This window comes from Elephas maximus, chromosome 4 (assembly GCF_024166365.1).
Source record: "Elephas maximus indicus isolate mEleMax1 chromosome 4, mEleMax1 primary haplotype, whole genome shotgun sequence".
NCBI classification, from domain to species: Eukaryota; Metazoa; Chordata; class Mammalia; order Proboscidea; family Elephantidae; genus Elephas; species Elephas maximus.
In genome coordinates, this window is record NC_064822.1 from 28293558 (window position 1) to 28310540 (window position 16983).

The following is a 16983-nucleotide window of genomic DNA, read 5'->3' on the forward strand; positions in this document are numbered from 1 at the left end:
TATGCAGCCTACAAGAGACATACCTTAAAGACACAAGCTAAAATTCAAAGGATGGAAAGAAATATATCAAGCAAACAACAATAAAAAAAAAGAGGAGTAGCAATGTTAACTTCTGACTATAGACTTTAAAGTTAAATCACCACAACGGATAAGGAAGGACACTATACAATGATTAAAGGGACAATATACCAAGAGGATATTACCATATTAAATATTTATGCACCCGATGACAGGGCTTCAAGATACCTAAAACAAACTCTAACAGCATTGAAAAGTGAGACACATAGCTCCACAATAATAGCAGGAGCCTTCAACACACCACTTTCAGTGAAGGACAGAAAATCCGGAAAGAAGCTCAGCAAAGACTCAGAAGAGCTAAATGTCACAATTAAACAACTTCGTCTCACAGACATACACAGAGCACTCCACCCAACAGCATCCAAGTATACTTTCTTTTCCAATGCACATGGAACATTCTCCAAAACAGACCACATATTAGGCCATAAAGCAAGCCTCAAAAGAATCCAAAACATCGAAATAGTACAAAGCATCTGACCATAAAGCCATAAAACTAGAAGTCAATAACAAATATCAAGGAAAAGAAATCAAACACATGGAAACTGAACAACACTTTGCTCAAAAACGACTGGATTACAGAACAAACTAAGGATGGAATAAAGAAATTCATAGAATCCAATGAGAATGAAAACACTTCCTGTTAGAGCCTTTGGGACACAGCGAAGGCAGTGCTCAGAGGTCAATTTATATCAATAAATATACATATACAAAAAGAAGAAAGGGCCAAAATCAAAGAATTATCCCTACAACTTGAACAAATAGAAAGAGTAGCACAAGAAACCCTCAGACACCACAAGAAAGCAAATAATAAAAATTAGATCAAAATTAAATGAAATAGGAAACAAAAATAATTGAAAGAGCGAAGACCAAAAGCTAATTCTTTGAGCAGATTAAGAAAATTGATAAACCACTGGCCAGACTGACAAAAGAAAAAGAGGACAGGAAGTAAATAACCCAAATAAGAAATGAGATGGGCGATATCAAAACAGACCCAAGTGAAATTAAAACAATCATAACACAGTACTATGAAAAATTGTACTCAAATTTGAAAACCTAGAGGAAATGCACAAATTTCTAGAAGCACACCACCTACCTAAACTAACACAAACAGAGACAGAACAACTAAATAAACCTATAACAAAAGAAGAGATGGAAAAAGCAATCAAAAAACTCCCAACAAAGAAAAGCCCTGGCCCTGGCGGCTTCACTGGAGAATTCTACCAAACATTCAGAGAAGAGTTAACACCACTACTACTAAAGGTATTTCAGAGCACAGAAAACGAAGGAAAGCTCCCAAACTCATTCTGTGATGCCAGCATAACCCTGATACCAAAACCAGGTAAAGAGTCCACAAAAAAAGAAAATTACAGACCAATATCCCTCATGAACTTAGGCAAAAAAAATCCTCAACAAAATTCTAGCCAATAGAATTCAACAACGTATCAAAAAAATAATTCACCATGACCAAGAAGGATTCATACCAGGTATGCAGGGATGATGTAACATTATAAAAACAATCAATGTAATCCATCACACAAAAGAACCACATGATCTCATCAACTGATGCAGAAAAGGCATTTGACAAAGTGCAACACCCATTCATGATAAAAACTAGGAATAAAATAATAGGAATAGAAGGAAATTCCGAAACATTATAAAGGGCACTTATACAAAGCCAACAGCCAACATCATCCTAATTGGAGACAGACTGAAACCATTCCCATTGAGAACAGGAACTAGACAGGGATGCCCTTTATCACTACTCTTATTCAACACTGTGCTGGAAGTCCTAGCCAGAGCTATTAGGCTAGATAAAGAAATAAAAGGCATCCCAATTGGCAAAAAACCAAAAACCAAACCCAGTGCCGTCGAGTCTATTCTGACTCATGGTGACCCTACAGGACAGAGTAGAACCGCTCCATAGAGTTTCCAAGGAACGCCTGGTGGATTCGAACTGCCGACCCTTTGGTTAGCAGCCATAGCACTTAACCACTACACCACCAGGGTTTCCCCCAATGGGCAAAGAAGTAAAAATATTTCTGTTTGCAGATGACATGATCTTATACACAGAAAAACCCTGAAGAATCCTTAAGAAAACTACTGAAACTAATAGAAGAGTTCAGCAGAGTATCAGGATACATGACAAACATACATAAATCAGTTCCATTCCTCTATATCAACAAAGAGAGTGACGAAAAGGAAATCACAAAATCAGTACCATTTATAATAGCCCCTAAGAAGATAAACTACTTAGGAATAAATCTAACCAGAGAAGTAAAAGACTTATACAAAGAAAACTACAAGACACTACTGCAAGAAACCAAAAGAGACCTACACAAGTGGAAAAACATACCTTGCTCGTGGATAGGAAGACTCAACATTGTAAAAATGTCTATTCTGCCCAAAGCGATCTATAGATACAATGCAATCCCATTTCAAATACCAGTGACATTTTTTAATGAGATGGAGAAACAAATCTCCAACTTCAAATGGAAGAGAAAGAGGCCCCGGGTAAGTAAAGTATTACTGAAAAAGAACAACAAAGTGGGAGGCCTCATTCTACCTGATTTTAGAAGCTATTATACCGCCACAGTAGTCAAAACAGCCTGGAACTGGTACAACAACAGACGCATAGACCAATGGAACAGAATTGAGAATCCAGACATAAATCCATCCACATATGAGCAGCTGATATTTGACAAAGACTCCAAGTCTGTTAAATGAGGAAAAGACAGTCTCTTTAACAAATGATGCTGCCATAACCGGATATCCATCTGCAAAAAATGAAACAAGACCCATACCTCACACCACTCACAAAAACCAACTCAAAATGGATCAAAGGCTAATTATAAAATCTAAAACGATAAAGTTCATGGAAGAAAAAATAGGAACAACATTAGGATCCCTAATACATGGCATAAAAAGTATACAAAACATTATCAGAACTACACAAACAGCAAAACAGGAATTAGATAACTGGGAACTCCTAAAAGTCAAACACCTATGCTCATCTAAAAACTTCACCAAAAGAGTGAAAAGATTACCTACAGATTGGGAAAAAGTTTTTAGCTATGACATTTCCAATTAGCAGCTGATCTCTAAAATCTACATGTTAGTGAAAAAACTCAACAACAAAAAGACAAATAACCCAATTAAAAAATAGGCAAAGGATATGAACAGACACTTCACTAAAGAGGACATTCAGGTGGCTAACAGATACATGAGGAACCATTCCAACAAGGTTGGCATTAATCCAAAAAACATAAAATAATAAATGATGGAGAGGTTGTGGAGAGACTGGAACACTTATACACTGCTGGTGGGAATGTCAAATGGTACAACCGCTTTGGAAATCGATTTGGTGCTTCCTTAAAAAGCTAGAAATAGAAGTACCATACAGTCCAGCAATCCCACTCCTTGGAATATATCCTAGAGAAGTAAGAGCCTTTACACGAACAGATATATGCACACCCATGTTCACTGCAGTACTGTTTACAATAGCAAAAAGATGGAAACAATCAAGGTGTCCATCAACAGCTGAATGAATAAATAAATAATGGTGTATTCACACAATGGAATATTATGCATCGATAAAGAACAACGATGAATCTGTGAAACATTTCATAACATGGAAGAATCTGGAAGGCATTATGCTGAGTGAAATTAGTCAGTTGCAAAAGGATAAATATTGTATGAGACCACTATTATAAGAACTCAAGAAACAGTTTAAATAAAGAAGAAAATATTCTTTGATGGTTAAGAAAGGGGCGAGGGAGAGAGGGAGGGAGAGGGGGATTTACTAATTAGATAGTAGACAAGAACTAATTTAGGTGAAGGGAAGGACAACAGACAATATAGGAGAGGTCAGCGCAACTGGACCAAACCAAAAGCAAAGAAGTTTCCTGAATAAAGCAAATGCTTCGAAGGTCAGCGTAGCCGGGACAGGGGTTCAGGGACCATGGTTTCACGGGACATCTAGGTCAACTGGCATAATAAAAACTATTAAGAAAACATTCTGCATCCCATTTTGGAGAGTGGCATCTGGGGTCTTAAATGCCAGTAAGCGGCCATCTAAGATGCAACAACTGGCCTCAACCACATACAGCAAAGGAGAATGAAGAACACCAAAGACACAAGGTAAGTGTAAGCCCAAGAGTCAGAATAGGCCACGTTAATCACAGACTACATCAGCCTGAGACCTGAAGAACTAGATGGTGCCTGGCTACAAGTGACGACTGCCATGACGGAGAACAACAGAGAATCCATGAAGGAGCAGAAGAACAGTAGGATGCAGACCCCAAATTCTCGTAAAAAGACCAGACTTAATGGTCTAACTGAGAATCGAGGGACCCTGGAGGTCATGGTCCCCAGACCTTCTGTTCGCCCAAGACAGGAACCATTTCCAAAGGCAACTTTTCAGACAGGGATTGGACCGGACTATAAGACAGAAAATGATACTGGTGAAGAGTGGGCTTCTTAGACTAAGCAGATACACGAGACTATGTGGGCAGGTCCTGTCTGGAGGGGAGATGTGAAGGCTGAGGGGGATAGAAGCTGGCTGAATGGACAAGGAAACACAGGGTGGAGAGAAGGAATGGGCTGTCTCATTAGGGCGAGAACAACTAGGAGTATACAGCAAGGTGTATATAAGGTTTGTATGAGAGACTGACTTGATTTGTAAACTTTCACTTAAAGCACAATAAAAATTTAAAAAAATCACCAAAATCTACAGATAAAAGAAGGCTGTCAATTACCCATCCATTTCAGCAAGAAGTTGATTTATAGTCTGCCTTGAATATGGATGCATTGGAGATTCAATTCTCTTCCCGCCAACAGAATCTAACTCATCAATAAATATAACACAAGGAGCATTTGCTTTTGCTTCCCCTAAGAAAACAGAAAAGATTCAAATAAGAAAGAAATCAACACTTTATGAACAAAAAACACAATATGGACAATTATCAAAAGCCAACAAAAAATTATAAAAGAGAAAACACATAAGAGAGATCATTTTTTAGAAGTGATTTAAGGGCATACAACAACAAAACAAATCCTAAAAAGAATAATATAAAATAAAAACAATTGAGTATTCATTCTTCTTAGTTATGCAAATTCCATATACAGTCAGATTTGAGGCTAATTATTCCTTAATTACATACTGTAGAACTGATGAATAAAATGAAAAACACTAAGAGCTTTTCAGCAACTCCCAACCTCATACAGCACTTCCCTAGCTCCACTGAGTGTTCTATTTAGAGAAACAGTACAGGTCTGTTTCAGCACACACAATAAGGTATCTTAAAACAAAACCCCATAATGGCTATATTTCAACCAACTACTAAGTATAAGTAATTAACAAAGAAAGGGTAAAGAACCCTCTTCCCCTAAAAATTAACAAAATTTAGCGTTTTTAAAAAGGTACACTAAGACATACTAAAAAGATTTCTGATCCGGCTGGCTCCCACACCCACAAACATCTCATCAAATTCTGATCCAGAAGCATAATAGAAAGGAACATCAGCTTCTCCAGCCACAGCTCGGGCAAGAAGTGTCTTTCCAGTCCCTGGTGGTCCAACTAAAAGAATTCCTAAAATAAAAAGCAAACAAGAACACTTCAAATTTTTAAAGAATCCCTTCATATCAACCTATAAAACAAATAACTATTAACTTATATAATATTTGAGCATAAAGGCACATCAAGGACAAATATTTAGAAACAACAGAACGTATTTATCTCTGCTAATGATTCACTTCAGAGACTTCTAATAACCAATTTTCCCATGTCGTTTCAGTACTACTTATGTTAACAACAGATAAGACAGAGAATCTTGAGGCAAAGGAATACTAACCCATTTATCACCAAACAACTAAGATTAAATTCAGATAAAAAGAGATTAAAAGACTAAACAACCAACCAAATGTAACGCACAAATCTAGACTGGATCCTTTTTTATAAAAAACAGGTATAAAAAAATTCTAAGAACATTTGGTGAAAAATTAAAAAAAAGACTGGATGGGTAGATTAAATTAAGGAATTCATGTTAATTTTCTTTGATTGGATAAGAAGATTGCGTTTATTTAGGACAATGTGCTTATTCTTAGATACATACATTATTTAGGTGTAAAGCAAGTTGATGTCACACACACACACACCCCAAAACCAGTTGCCGTTGAGTCAATTCCAACTCATGGCAACCCCATGTGTGTCAGGGCAGAACTGTGCTTCCCAGGGTTTTTAATGGCTGATATTTTGGAAGTAGAAAGCCAGGCCTTTCTTCTGAGGCATCTTTGGGGAGACTCGAACTTCCAATCTTTCAGTTAGCAGTAAAGCGTGTGAACCGTTTGCACCACCCAGAGATTCAACATACACATATAGTGAAAGCAAATATGACAAAATGTTGAATTTAAGTGGGTAGTATATGGCCGTTAATTACATTATTCTTTCAAGCTTTTACATGTTTCAAATTGTTCATAATAATAAAATTTAGGAAATCTGAAATACAGAATTTCTTATTTACATATAATCTTTTTGTAAATGTACAGACTATATTAAAAAGGGATCAAAACTATATTAATAATGCATTTTAACATAAAAAATCTTAATGGAGAGCTCAAAAGTAGCCTTAAGACTATCCTAATACTATTTTAGTGAGGCCTAACTGATTTAAATCATCATTCTATCAATCTTTGTACATTGTATCTTGATTTCTCAGGATTTTTCCACAAATTTATAAAATATCCCTTGTGATGAGAAACGGGAAGCACGTATTTCTTTTATTTTTAACCCTAACTCTATACAATATTTTATTGCTGATTTATAAATGTACCCTAAACTTGTATAGGTTTAGGCAAACAAACATTGCCAATCACTGTCGAACTCTTATTAAAGATACTTGGCAACATAACATAAAAATGAGCCCTCCCCCTTTAGCTCAGCAAGTCCATTTCTAGAAATTTATTCTAATGAAATAATTTAAGCATGTGGGCAAAGTCTTGAGTTATTAAGATAATCATCATTGTGCTATTTTTGATAAGGAAACATTACAGACAATATAAATGTTAACTATTAAGAGGTCTGGCTAGGTAAATTATACTATAATCTTAAATTGTAAGGATATCATAAAGCTTTCAAAAATCATGTTGAGTAACTGAAGAAACACCAAACCTAAATTTGGGTAACACTCTAGAAATAATTAGCCTGTATTCTTCAAAATGGATAAGACAATGAACCACAACTCTCCTTCCCTCCCGCCCCAAAAGAAAGCTCAGGAATTGGTTTAAATTAAAGGAAAAACTAAATGCAATGTGACATCCTGGAGAGGGAGGCCAGGACCACTGAAATTTGAATAAAACCAAAAAACCAAACATGTTGCCGTGGGGCGGTTTCCGACTCACAGCGACCCTATAGGACAGAGTAGAACTGCCCCACAGGGTTTCTAAGGAGAGGCTGGTGGATCTGAACTACCAACCTTCTGATTTGCAGCTGTAGCTCTTAATCACTGCACCACCAGGGCTATGAAATTTGCATATGAACTGTAAATTTGATAATAGTTTTATATTGATATTAAATTTCATTTTAATAATTGTTCTGTGCAGTGCCATGGATCACTTTTGTGTGGCCTTTCTAGCTTTGCTCTTGTAACTCTCACCAAAGTGATTTTCTCACCGAATCTCGGTGGAACTGTGTAGATATGGTAATTGTGGCCCACCAAAGGGAATGGTTTGTCTTGCCATCCTGCTGGGCCTGAAGTGAGTCACCCCAGAGGCAGGAAAGAAGAGAATCCCACTACCACCAAAGAAACTCAGACAGGAGCCAGCACGTCCCTTGGACCTGGCATCCCTGCACTGAGAAGCTCCTGGAAGCAGAAGACCAGAGAGACGGAGTGAGCTATAACGCTGAAGACAGTGAAAAGCAGTGGCAAGAGTGATCCATCAGCAGGAGACAGTACGGTGGGCTTCCTGGTCCACAGAGAGAGAAAACTGGGTGCCTTCAGGCAGAGGCCTACGGTCTGTGAGTTCTGTGTGGCAACTGCAATGACTTATTAAACCCAGCGGAGAACTAGAGAGTGCCGTGGGAGAGAGAGTTGGCGTCAGAATTGGTAAAGATGGCAGAGAAAGAACACGTTTGACCTCTGCCTCCTGGGAATAAGCCTTGGGCTACTGGTCTTGATTCTCCTTTCCCCTATGAAATTAGAAGGGGTCAGACACTGCTGCCGAGCCATTTCTACAAACTGGAATTTACATTTTAAAAAAGTCCTTATTTGTCAAGAAGGGAAAGTGTTGACATCTTGTGGGGTTGGTAACCAATGTCACAAAAGGGTATGTGCACTAATTGTTTAAAGAGAAGCTAGTTCGTTCTGTAAACCTTCATCTAAAGTACAATAACAAAAGAAAAAAAAAATGTCCTTATTCTCAGGAAATACACATTGAAGTTTTTCGGGGTAGAGGCATACAATGTTTACAACAACTTACTCTCAAATGGTTAAAAAAAAATACATGTATATAAAGAGATAAAGTGAATGATAAAGCAAATGGGGCAAAAAATCGTAACAACTGTTGAGTCTGGGTTAATGGTATTCAGGAGGGGGATTCTTTGTACTATTCTTCCAACTTAAAGTTTGAAATAAAAAATAAAATTTTAAATTACACAAAAAGGTTAGAGTGTATGTTCAGAATATTTTTTATAAAATAGCAAATACAGAACTAAATTTTAATCAGTTAAATCTGATATAAGTTAAAGTAGTAATATATTACAGTATTATTTTTTAGATGAAATCATGGTAAAGGGAAGATACCTTCCTTACCTTTTGGAAGTTTACCTCCAAGCACAGTAAATTTTTGTGGATTTTTCAAGAATTCAACAACTTCCTGTAATTCTTGTTTAGCTTCTTCCACCTAAATTGATACAATTTACCAAATAATTTTAAAGAATAGATCAGGTTATCAGAGTTTCTATCAAGCTCCTAAATATAATGTGGATTTTGAATTAGACTTTCCAAGTATATATGTTTTAAACACTCACACAGACAGTTCTCTCCTGACTCTTACTTCAAATCATGCAGTCTCTTTACTATCCCAACAAAAAACCATTTTGAGCTGCTTACAGTTTCTCATGACATAGTGCTTCCTCCAGTTAACAAGGAGTGTTTTATTCAAAACTCTAGTTAAATACGTCAGTAGCATTTGATATGAGCGAAAAAGACTCACCAAGCAAGTTCCAAATCCAGAATTATTTTGACTTGGTTATGAGACCTCCAAGGCAAATGTGGTTTGTGTACTTACTACGTGTTCACAATAGGTAACTCCGTGTCTTAAGTTATAACACTAATTTGTGATTACAAGGTTATTTCATCATAAGGGATTACTACGAGGTAATAAATGATTCAGCTCCTAACAAATATCATGAGACAGTGTCTAAAATTAACTCATAGTGTGCTGATATTTTGTAAAAAGTTGTAGCAAAAAAAAAGGGGATTAGAAGTCAGAAAAATAACCATTTAATCCCCATAATATGAAATTTTTCAGACTTGAAATCCCCAGCAAGAATAAAGTCAAAACTGACCAACATGGATGGCAGGTGAAACAACAGGGCAACTTAAAAAACTCTGGTATAAGATAAAGAAAGATGCCTATCTGATTTGATTTGTAAACTTTCACTTAAAGCACACACACACACACAAAAAGATGCCTATCAAAAAAGGTAAGCAATTTTTCTATTGTCACAAATGCAAACATCTATGGAGTTTGAAAGATAACAAAAATGAACATGGAAGGCCAGATGTATAACAACAGTGGTCACAATACAATGACTTGGAGAGCAAATGTCTATTAAAGAAGGCAACAACCATGACTTGGCTCTACCAGGCTGCTGTTATGTAGGACTATAGGACCAGTGGTCCAGGCATTTGTTTTTTAAGAAGGAAGGGGGAAAGAGAACCCAGAAATCTTCCAATTTAAAAATGTTAGCTACCAATTTAAATTTTAAAATGAATGTGTGTGTGTTATATGTATATTTTAAACTACACTGGCCAAATAATACATCTGTTAACCCAATTCAGCTCACTGGCAACCAATTTGTAACCTTATGTTAGACAACAACTTTAAGTAGCTCTCAGTGAGAGAAAAGAACTCATGTTTATCGGGCAGGGTTAAAAAGAAACGACTTGAGAAAGTGCCTGCTAAAACATAAAACGGTTTTGGACCAAAGAGCACTCTGAAAATCTAAAACTGAAGTCCAATTATCTTATAGGAAATTTCCCAGAAATATTTCCAGAAAATATCACAATCGTTAAAGAGTAAGCACGGTTTTCATTAGACTTCTAATGGTCTTTGAAAGTTATTCTGATTAAATTATTTTTAATTTATGAAAATTTTATAAAGCTAATGGTTAAATGCAATTTGTCCACCCTAACACCTGAGAAAAATACATACATATAGTCACCAAGTGACATGTAAAAGAATATTAACAGCAGCACTACTTAAGCCAAAAACTAGAAACAACCCAAATGTCCACCTAAAGTGGAAAGAATAAAAATACAGTATTGTGGTATTCATATACTGGGATACTACACAGTAGCGAAGCAGCCCTGGTAGTACTGTGGTTAAGTGCTTGGCTATTAAACAAAAGGCCGACAATTCAAACTCACCACCTGCTCTGCAGGAGAAAGATGTGGCAGTCTGCTTCCATAAAGATTTACAACCTTGGAAACCCTATGGGGTAGCTCTACTCTGTCCTTTAGGGTCGCTATGAGTTGGAACTGACTTGAAGGCAATGGGCTTGGTATACAGCAATGAGAATGAATGAACCACAACCCTACATAACAGTATGGATGGCTCTCACAAATATAATGATGAGTGAAAAAAGGCAGACACAAAAGAGGGCATACCACACATATTAAATTTATATAAAATTCAGTAACAGGCAAAATTAATGCATGATATTAGACAGGATATCATTATTCCTGTCATGTTGGGAGACAGTGTCTAAAAAGAGGCACTAGAGTCGCTATGAGTCGGAATTCGTGAGCAACAGGTTTGTTTTTTTAGGAAGGTTCTGGTTATGTCCTACTTCTTGAGCTGGGTACTGATAACACAGATGTGCTCACTTTGTGAATTTACTGAGCTATTATACATTTATGATTTGTGCACTTTCCTGTAAATATGTTAAGATTCAATTTTTTTAATTTATAATAAAGAGCATTTTTTAAAAAGTTTTCAAAGAAATCTATATATTAAAATAAGATCAATGTGTTTGTTCACTATAATGGACGTAATGCCAACTCTGAATTGTAGGAATAAAAAAAAAAAGAGGTTAAACATCATCTACTACTCAAATAAACTACATATTCTCTTCCTAACTTATATGCCAAGAGAATTCTTAGTTAATATAAGATCTGTGAGGGAAAACAGGGTTAGGGGATGAAAGCAACGAATATAAAAAGCCCTTATTAATATTGTTAATGCCCCCAAAACCCACTGCTGTCTAGCTGATTCTGACTCATAGAGACCCTGTATGACAGAGGAGAATTGCCCCGTAGGGTTTCCAAGGCTGTGCTCTTTAGGGAAGCAGACTGCCACATCTTTCTCCAGTGGAGCACGCTGGTAGGTTCAAACCACTGACCTTCTGGTTAGCAGCTGAGCACTTAACCACTGTGCCACCAAGACACCTTATTTTTAAGGCAGCTATACGGGGTCACTATGAGTCGGAATCGACTTGACGGCACTGGGTTTGGTTTTTTTGTCTTATATATCACATGGAAACCCTGGTGGCGTAGTTGTTAAGTGCTATGGCTGCTAACCAACAGGTCGGCAGTTCGAATCCGCCAGGTGCTCTCTGGCAACTCTATGGGGCAGTTCTACTCTGTCCTATAGGGTCGCTATGAGTTGGAATCGACTCGACAGCAGTGGGTTTGGGCTTTTTTGGTTATATATAATATGTCTATATATTCAGAAATCCTGAGCAAGGGATGAGATTCCTAAACATGTCCTTTAAGATGTGTTAGATTCATGGGAGCCCCATGTGCAACTAAATGAAATGCCGTTCCAGCATCGTACCAACCTCCACTGTGCGTGATGTACATTAGCCAGGAATGGAACTGGTCTCCCATGAGGAACGTGGGAATTCTTACCACTGAACCAATACCCTTGTAAGACTTGTTAGGATTGATCACAGGTACTACCTAGTAGTAAAAATGGCAAAACTGTTCTGGTAAATGCCGGTAAACTGAATTACTTTGCTCTATAAAAATTTAGATTTTGTAGCAATTATAATACTGATTTGTTTTAGCATGGAAAACTTTGCGAGGACCTATCTTAATTGTGATGAACTCAATTCCTTCTATAAGGTTCAGTCATCAGCAGGCCTTTTTTAGCTTTGGATTCAGAAATCCCTTCATCCCAAAAGAAATGTGATATAATCAGTGACTAAGTATATACATTGCAGGCAGAAAGAATCAAAGAATGCCCTAGCTGACTACAGCCTCAATACTGGCTTCAGTTTAGAGTAGGTGCTGATTGCTGACCTCATACAGAATAAGAAAGGTCCTCTGCACTCACTCATGTTTTCAAATACACTTGAACTTCATTGGGATATCTCACTTATAATATAATAACATGCTTGAAACAGAATTCACAATCTTCCTCCTCAAAATCTGTTCTACCCATAGTCTTTTTCATCTCAATAAATGACAACTCCATCATTCTAAGTGTTCAATCTAAAAATCTTGTGGTCATTCTTGACTCTTCTTTCTCTTATACCCCACATCCTAATCCATCATGAAATCTTGTTGAACTTACCTTTAAAATATATATTCAGAATCTAACTACTTCTCACCGATTCTTCTGCTACCACATTGGTCTATGCCACCATCATCTCTTGCCTTGACTATTGTCAGACAATAACCTGAACACCTCATTTAAAACTGCCACTGCTCTTCCAGAACTTCCAATCTCCTTTACCCTGCTCAATTTTTCCCCATAACACTTATCACCTCTTAAAATACTTCATTATTTCATTTAGCATATTATTGTTCAATTCCCAACACTAGAATTTAAGCTCCATGAAGGCAGAGTTTTCTTTTTTTGTTCTATCCCAGCACCTAAAAAGGGCCTGACACTTAACAGACACTAATAAATATTTGTTACACAAATGAATTAGTTAATTATTTGTCTATAAACTAGCATTCATTTATTCTATTTATTTAAGAAATATATATTATCTAATATGTTTTGGATATTGGAGTTACAAATAAGAGGAATAGGTGAGAGAAATACCATTATTATCTACTATGTGCCAGGCACATACATTATCTGTGAGAGTCCAAAGTATCTTGCTCAAGGTCACAAGGCCAGTAAGTGGCAAAACTAAATTTAAAACCTTAGTCTGTCTCTAAAGTTCACATTCATTCCACTACATTCAGTTGTTACTTCACAAATCAATACCAAGGCCTATCATGCTACTGTCATTTACCCAAAAATTAAAGTTCCTAAGACTTCTGGATGCAATTTTACCTGTTCTAGAATAACCTTTACAATCAAATGTTAACCTTACGCAGAATAACAATTAGATAACTGTTTAAAAAGTGGCAAGGAAAACTTTCAAACTTACTCCTTTAACATGTTCAAAGGTGACGTTTTTCATTTGGACAGGATCTACTGCAGAATCAAGCCCTGTTGTTGTCCGGAAGCGGACTAAAGGGAAGACGAGAATACTTCATATTGACAGATTCACAATACTATAAACAACTTATTTTATTGGTGCAAGAAAGCAAAGTCCAGAAAACTTAAATGTCTGAGCAAACTAAGGTCACAAAAAGTAAGTCAGAGAACTAGAAGCTACATTTTCTGGGTCTCTCAAGTATGTTTAAGGACTAAACAATTTTCATTAAAACAATACCTTTGTACTTTTCCAATAAAAACCAAAAATTATTCGCCTTTTCTCCTTATGACATCTAATTGATAGAAATCTTAAACAGTGGTTCTCAAACTTCAGTGTACATAAGAATCACTTGGAAAACATGTTAAAATGCAGGTTCCCAGGTCACGACCCAGAACTTCTAGTTTGCAGGTCTGAGACAGAATCCAGGAAAGCTTGCATTTTTAACAAGTATCCTTAGTTATTCTGGTACAAGTGGTCATGGATCTACACTTTAAAGTGCACTGCCTTAAACACGGCACAAAAAATTGGCACAGATGTTAAAAGAAAAAAAAAAAGGTGAGGCTTAACGTATTATTTTACTTTTCACGTAGCCTTCTTCCTCTGACAACTAGTATTAGTTGCTGTCAGATGATATATCAATAATGACCTCATTAAGTATAAGAAGGGTCATAAAAAGTTCAGTACAATTAAACATATGAGATCGACTTTGGGGAACTATTACAAAGCTTTCCTAAATCTCTCCTCAAGTAAAAACTTCCAAACTACAGCAACTACAAAAGAGTAATGAGAGCAATTTCTAATTTCCTTAGAAGAGGCCAAAAATATTATCTTTATGATGGATTGAAACTGAGAAGCAAAACAAACATTTAAAACATTAAAAATATGTAAGTTGGGACAACAAATTTAAAACATTAGTTCTAGAATGGACACTAATGGTTTTAGTCTATCAAGTTACTTTTAAGGATCTATATAGTCTTAATAAACGATGCAAATAAATTTGTGTGAGAACCATCTAGACCTAATAGAATATAATAATTACACAAAGGCAATGCCTTTCATAGTTTAATAATGCTTTCCCTGATAGTACACACGAATTAAAAAACATACAAAAATAATCAGAGCTCATTCCGTGCCTTCCTTCCCTGCTGATATCACTCCTATTGTCCCTAAAATGGTTCTTCTTTGGAAAAAAAAAAAAAAAAATAGGCAGGAGAAGGTGAATCTAGAAATAAAAAGCCATTTCTGGATGTTAAAAAGTCATTCCAGGTTTAATGCCTCAAAAAACATAAAAAATATCTGGGGCTACATGCAAATTCTGGGATGAATTCCTGATCCAGGTCAATTAACATTCTCCATTGTACATTTTTTTTTTTCTCTCATAGTAGCCAATCATAAAGCGAGTATGAAACATAGGGTGAAAACCAAATGGTAGTTAAAAAATTACCTGAAACCATTTCAACCTGGCATTATCACTTTGTTTTAGATGGGTGAACTGAAAAATACTAATTGGGAGTTAAATACTAATTAAGAAAAAAATTCAATATATTAATTTTTCTTTGAAATAGAAGACTTTCACTTTGTAATGCTATTGTAAAATTCTATAGAATTTTTAAATTTTATAACTGGACAGCAATCTAAAAATCTGGGAGATTAATATATTAAAGTTGAACTAACGTCTTTTATTCTAATACAATCCCTGGAATAGCAAAAAAATAATAATTTTTCTCAAAAGCCCTAAAAATAAGGAAGAATTTTTCATTTTTATTTTCAATGGGAAGTTACAATTTTTACACTGTCCAAAAGAACTGTTTTTGGAATCCAGCAAGCGATGTAAATACAGTAAGTCCTCTGATACTGGAGACTGTATGAATCATAACAGATTGAAACTTTTCTACCTCATTGCAAAAACAAATCTCAAAGTAACCCAAACTGAGAAATCTTGACTTAGGAATGAAAAGTCTACATCCTAGAACTGATTTTTCCCTCTAATTTGTAGGTAGACTAACCATGAAAAGGAAATGAGTATTTAAAAAATATATAAAAAAATAACAAATCCAATAAATAAAGAGACTTTACCAGATAAAAATGGGTTTTTTAAGAGTCCATAAATGCCAAGCAACAGTAGAACAAGGAGAAACAGCCGAGTTCGCCTTAGGGAATCTGGAGGGGGAAGCAAAAGCCTTAAATCAAATGACAATGAAACATGATAGCTCAATGAAATGCAAATATTAGGTTGTTGTGGTAATCATGTTTCTTTACATGGAACTTTGGAACTTGGTATTCTTTTGCACAACTGCCATGATTTTCTTTCAGCATCCTACTGTCAAAAAGCTCACAAAGCTACTGGGGTTAGACGCACACTCATACTTCTGTCCCTGACTCTGATCTCTCTCTTGAGAAAGTGAATGTGCCGGCAGACATTTTCTCTTCCACACCGCTTAAGTTGCGAATACAGTGGCGGACAATCAATGCAAAGACAGACTATAGTATCAAATTAACCTACCATTGGTTTTTTGTGTCAGCGCTTGAGCTTTCAGAAAACCCTCTGCAAAACCAGTTTTAAATGCATCTTGGTGAGCTTCAGGTATATTTTTGGTTTTCATGAGTTTGTCCAAACTTTCAACATCTGATCCTCTGTCCCGCAAAAGAAACCCCTAAGTACAGAAACAATGTATTAGTATTCGTTGGTTATATAGATAGTAAAACTCTTCAGCAATATTGGGAACACCCTAAAAAATTCACTAAAATTCCAGAATCTTTAATTTTTACTGTCAGAGGGAAAAATTAGATTTAAGACTCAAACAAAGAAACACTGAGTCATTGAGCAGGAAACTAACACTAGACTCATGCCTACATCAACCAGCTAACACAAAGACAGTGACAACACTCTCTGCAAGAACACTGCACTGGAACAGTTAACAGGGCAGCTGCTGACTTGAGATCCCAGTGGCGTGATGCTCACAACCTCTATCTCTGCTGAAGTTAATGCCTCATCAATTTATTAAATAAACGTTTACTGAGAGCCTTTCATATGCTCAGCCCTATGCAAGTTCTGAAGATATAAAGACAAACAGATCACTGGTTTGAAAGTTTTCATAGGCAGAAAAATTTAAACAAGTGTTTTAAATTACATAGATATTATGCTAGAATTAAGTGTGAGGTATGGTGGTAAAAGAAATGCTTCTGGGCAGTCCTACTCTGTCCAATATGGTTGTTATGAGTCGAAATCAACTCGATGGCATTGGGTA

At 36.2% G+C, this 16983-nt stretch overlaps 1 protein-coding gene across 1 annotated transcript in view; it reads right to left on the reverse strand.

The window, feature by feature from the left end:
* The window catches only part of YME1L1 (YME1 like 1 ATPase), a 49060-nt gene that overhangs the window by 16149 nt on the left and 15928 nt on the right, over positions 1 to 16983 (reverse strand). The window contains exons 6-11 of the mRNA XM_049881778.1: positions 16239 to 16389; positions 15812 to 15895; positions 13685 to 13767; positions 8883 to 8973; positions 5513 to 5665; positions 4833 to 4965 (exon numbers count right to left, since the gene is read on the reverse strand). Coding sequence (XP_049737735.1) covers positions 4833 to 4965; positions 5513 to 5665; positions 8883 to 8973; positions 13685 to 13767; positions 15812 to 15895; positions 16239 to 16389 — 695 coding nt within the window. The remainder of the gene's footprint in view (positions 1 to 4832; positions 4966 to 5512; positions 5666 to 8882; positions 8974 to 13684; positions 13768 to 15811; positions 15896 to 16238; positions 16390 to 16983) is intronic.